This window comes from Habropoda laboriosa, unplaced genomic scaffold (genome assembly GCF_001263275.1).
Source record: "Habropoda laboriosa isolate 0110345459 unplaced genomic scaffold, ASM126327v1 scaffold34, whole genome shotgun sequence".
In the NCBI taxonomy this organism is placed as follows: domain Eukaryota; kingdom Metazoa; phylum Arthropoda; class Insecta; order Hymenoptera; family Apidae; genus Habropoda; species Habropoda laboriosa.
The window spans coordinates 924,705-925,820 of record NW_017100142.1 but is presented as its reverse complement, the minus strand read 5'-3'; the positions used below and the strand labels follow the sequence as shown (position 1 = coordinate 925,820).

Here is a 1,116-nt window from a genome sequence, read left to right as displayed (position 1 = left end):
ACAGTCGATGCACCCGCATCGCGGCGGTCCTCATCAGTCGCCCGGAATGGCCTCGCCGCATTCTTGGCACGCGCCCGTCGTCCCGTCGGCTCACTACAACCCGAGCGGTGGCGCGGCCTCGCCCACCACCCTTCAACAATACCACGCCGCGATGAACGGCATGCTACACCCGCACCCGCACCAACATCATCCCCAGCTGCACAATCACCAGACCGGTCTCCATCCGAACCTGAGGGACCCCGGTTCGCCGGTCGGGCACTCGTTGCACCCGGGCCACGCGCACGACAGGGATCAGAGCGCCGGCGAGGAGGACGCGCCTACCTCCGACGATCTCGAGGCGTTCGCCAGACAGTTTAAGCAACGGCGTATCAAACTGGGCTTCACCCAGGCGGACGTCGGTCTCGCGCTCGGCACCCTCTACGGCAACGTCTTCTCCCAGACCACGATATGCAGGTTCGAGGCTCTCCAGCTGAGCTTCAAGAACATGTGCAAGCTGAAGCCGCTGCTGCAAAAGTGGCTCGAAGAGGCGGACTCGACCACCGGCTCGCCGACGAGCATCGACAAGATCGCGGCGCAGGGGAGGAAACGAAAGAAGCGCACCTCGATCGAGGTGTCCGTGAAAGGCGCGCTCGAGCAACACTTTCACAAACAGCCGAAACCGTCCGCGCAGGAGATCACCACCTTGGCGGATAGTTTGCAGCTGGAGAAAGAGGTGGTGAGGGTGTGGTTCTGTAACCGGCGGCAAAAGGAGAAGAGGATGACGCCGCCTAATACGCTCGGCGACGGGATCATGGAGGGCGTGCCGCCTGGCCACCAGAACCAGCCCGGACTTCATCAGGGTTACCATCCGCAGGATCACCTCCACGGCTCGCCCATGGGCCACAGCCACAGTCCGCCGATGCTCAGTCCTCAGGGGCTCACGGCTCACTCGTTGGCGGCTCACTAGCGTTCGCCCGGGCCTCCCCCGTTGGGCCTTTCGATAACTTCTCAAAACTCGGCGAATATTCCGGCTTCCTCGCCGCCGGAAACGCTCCCTCCGTTCTACCATCATTACCTGCAGGCGCGCACAGGCAGCTACACGAACAGCTCCTAGTAGCACTGGCCGGACAACGCGAC

The 1,116-nt window shown here is 63.2% G+C and overlaps 1 protein-coding gene across 1 annotated transcript in view; it reads left to right on the top strand.

The window, feature by feature from the left end:
- Positions 1-1,108, top strand: part of LOC108572037 (POU domain protein CF1A-like) — a 2,440-nt gene extending 1,332 nt beyond the window's left edge. The window contains 1 exon segment of the mRNA XM_017934222.1: positions 1-1,108. This exon segment is cut by the window's left edge and continues 28 nt beyond it. Coding sequence (XP_017789711.1) covers positions 1-946 — 946 coding nt within the window. The 3' untranslated portion in view covers positions 947-1,108.
- Positions 1,109-1,116: the final 8 nt, after the last annotated feature.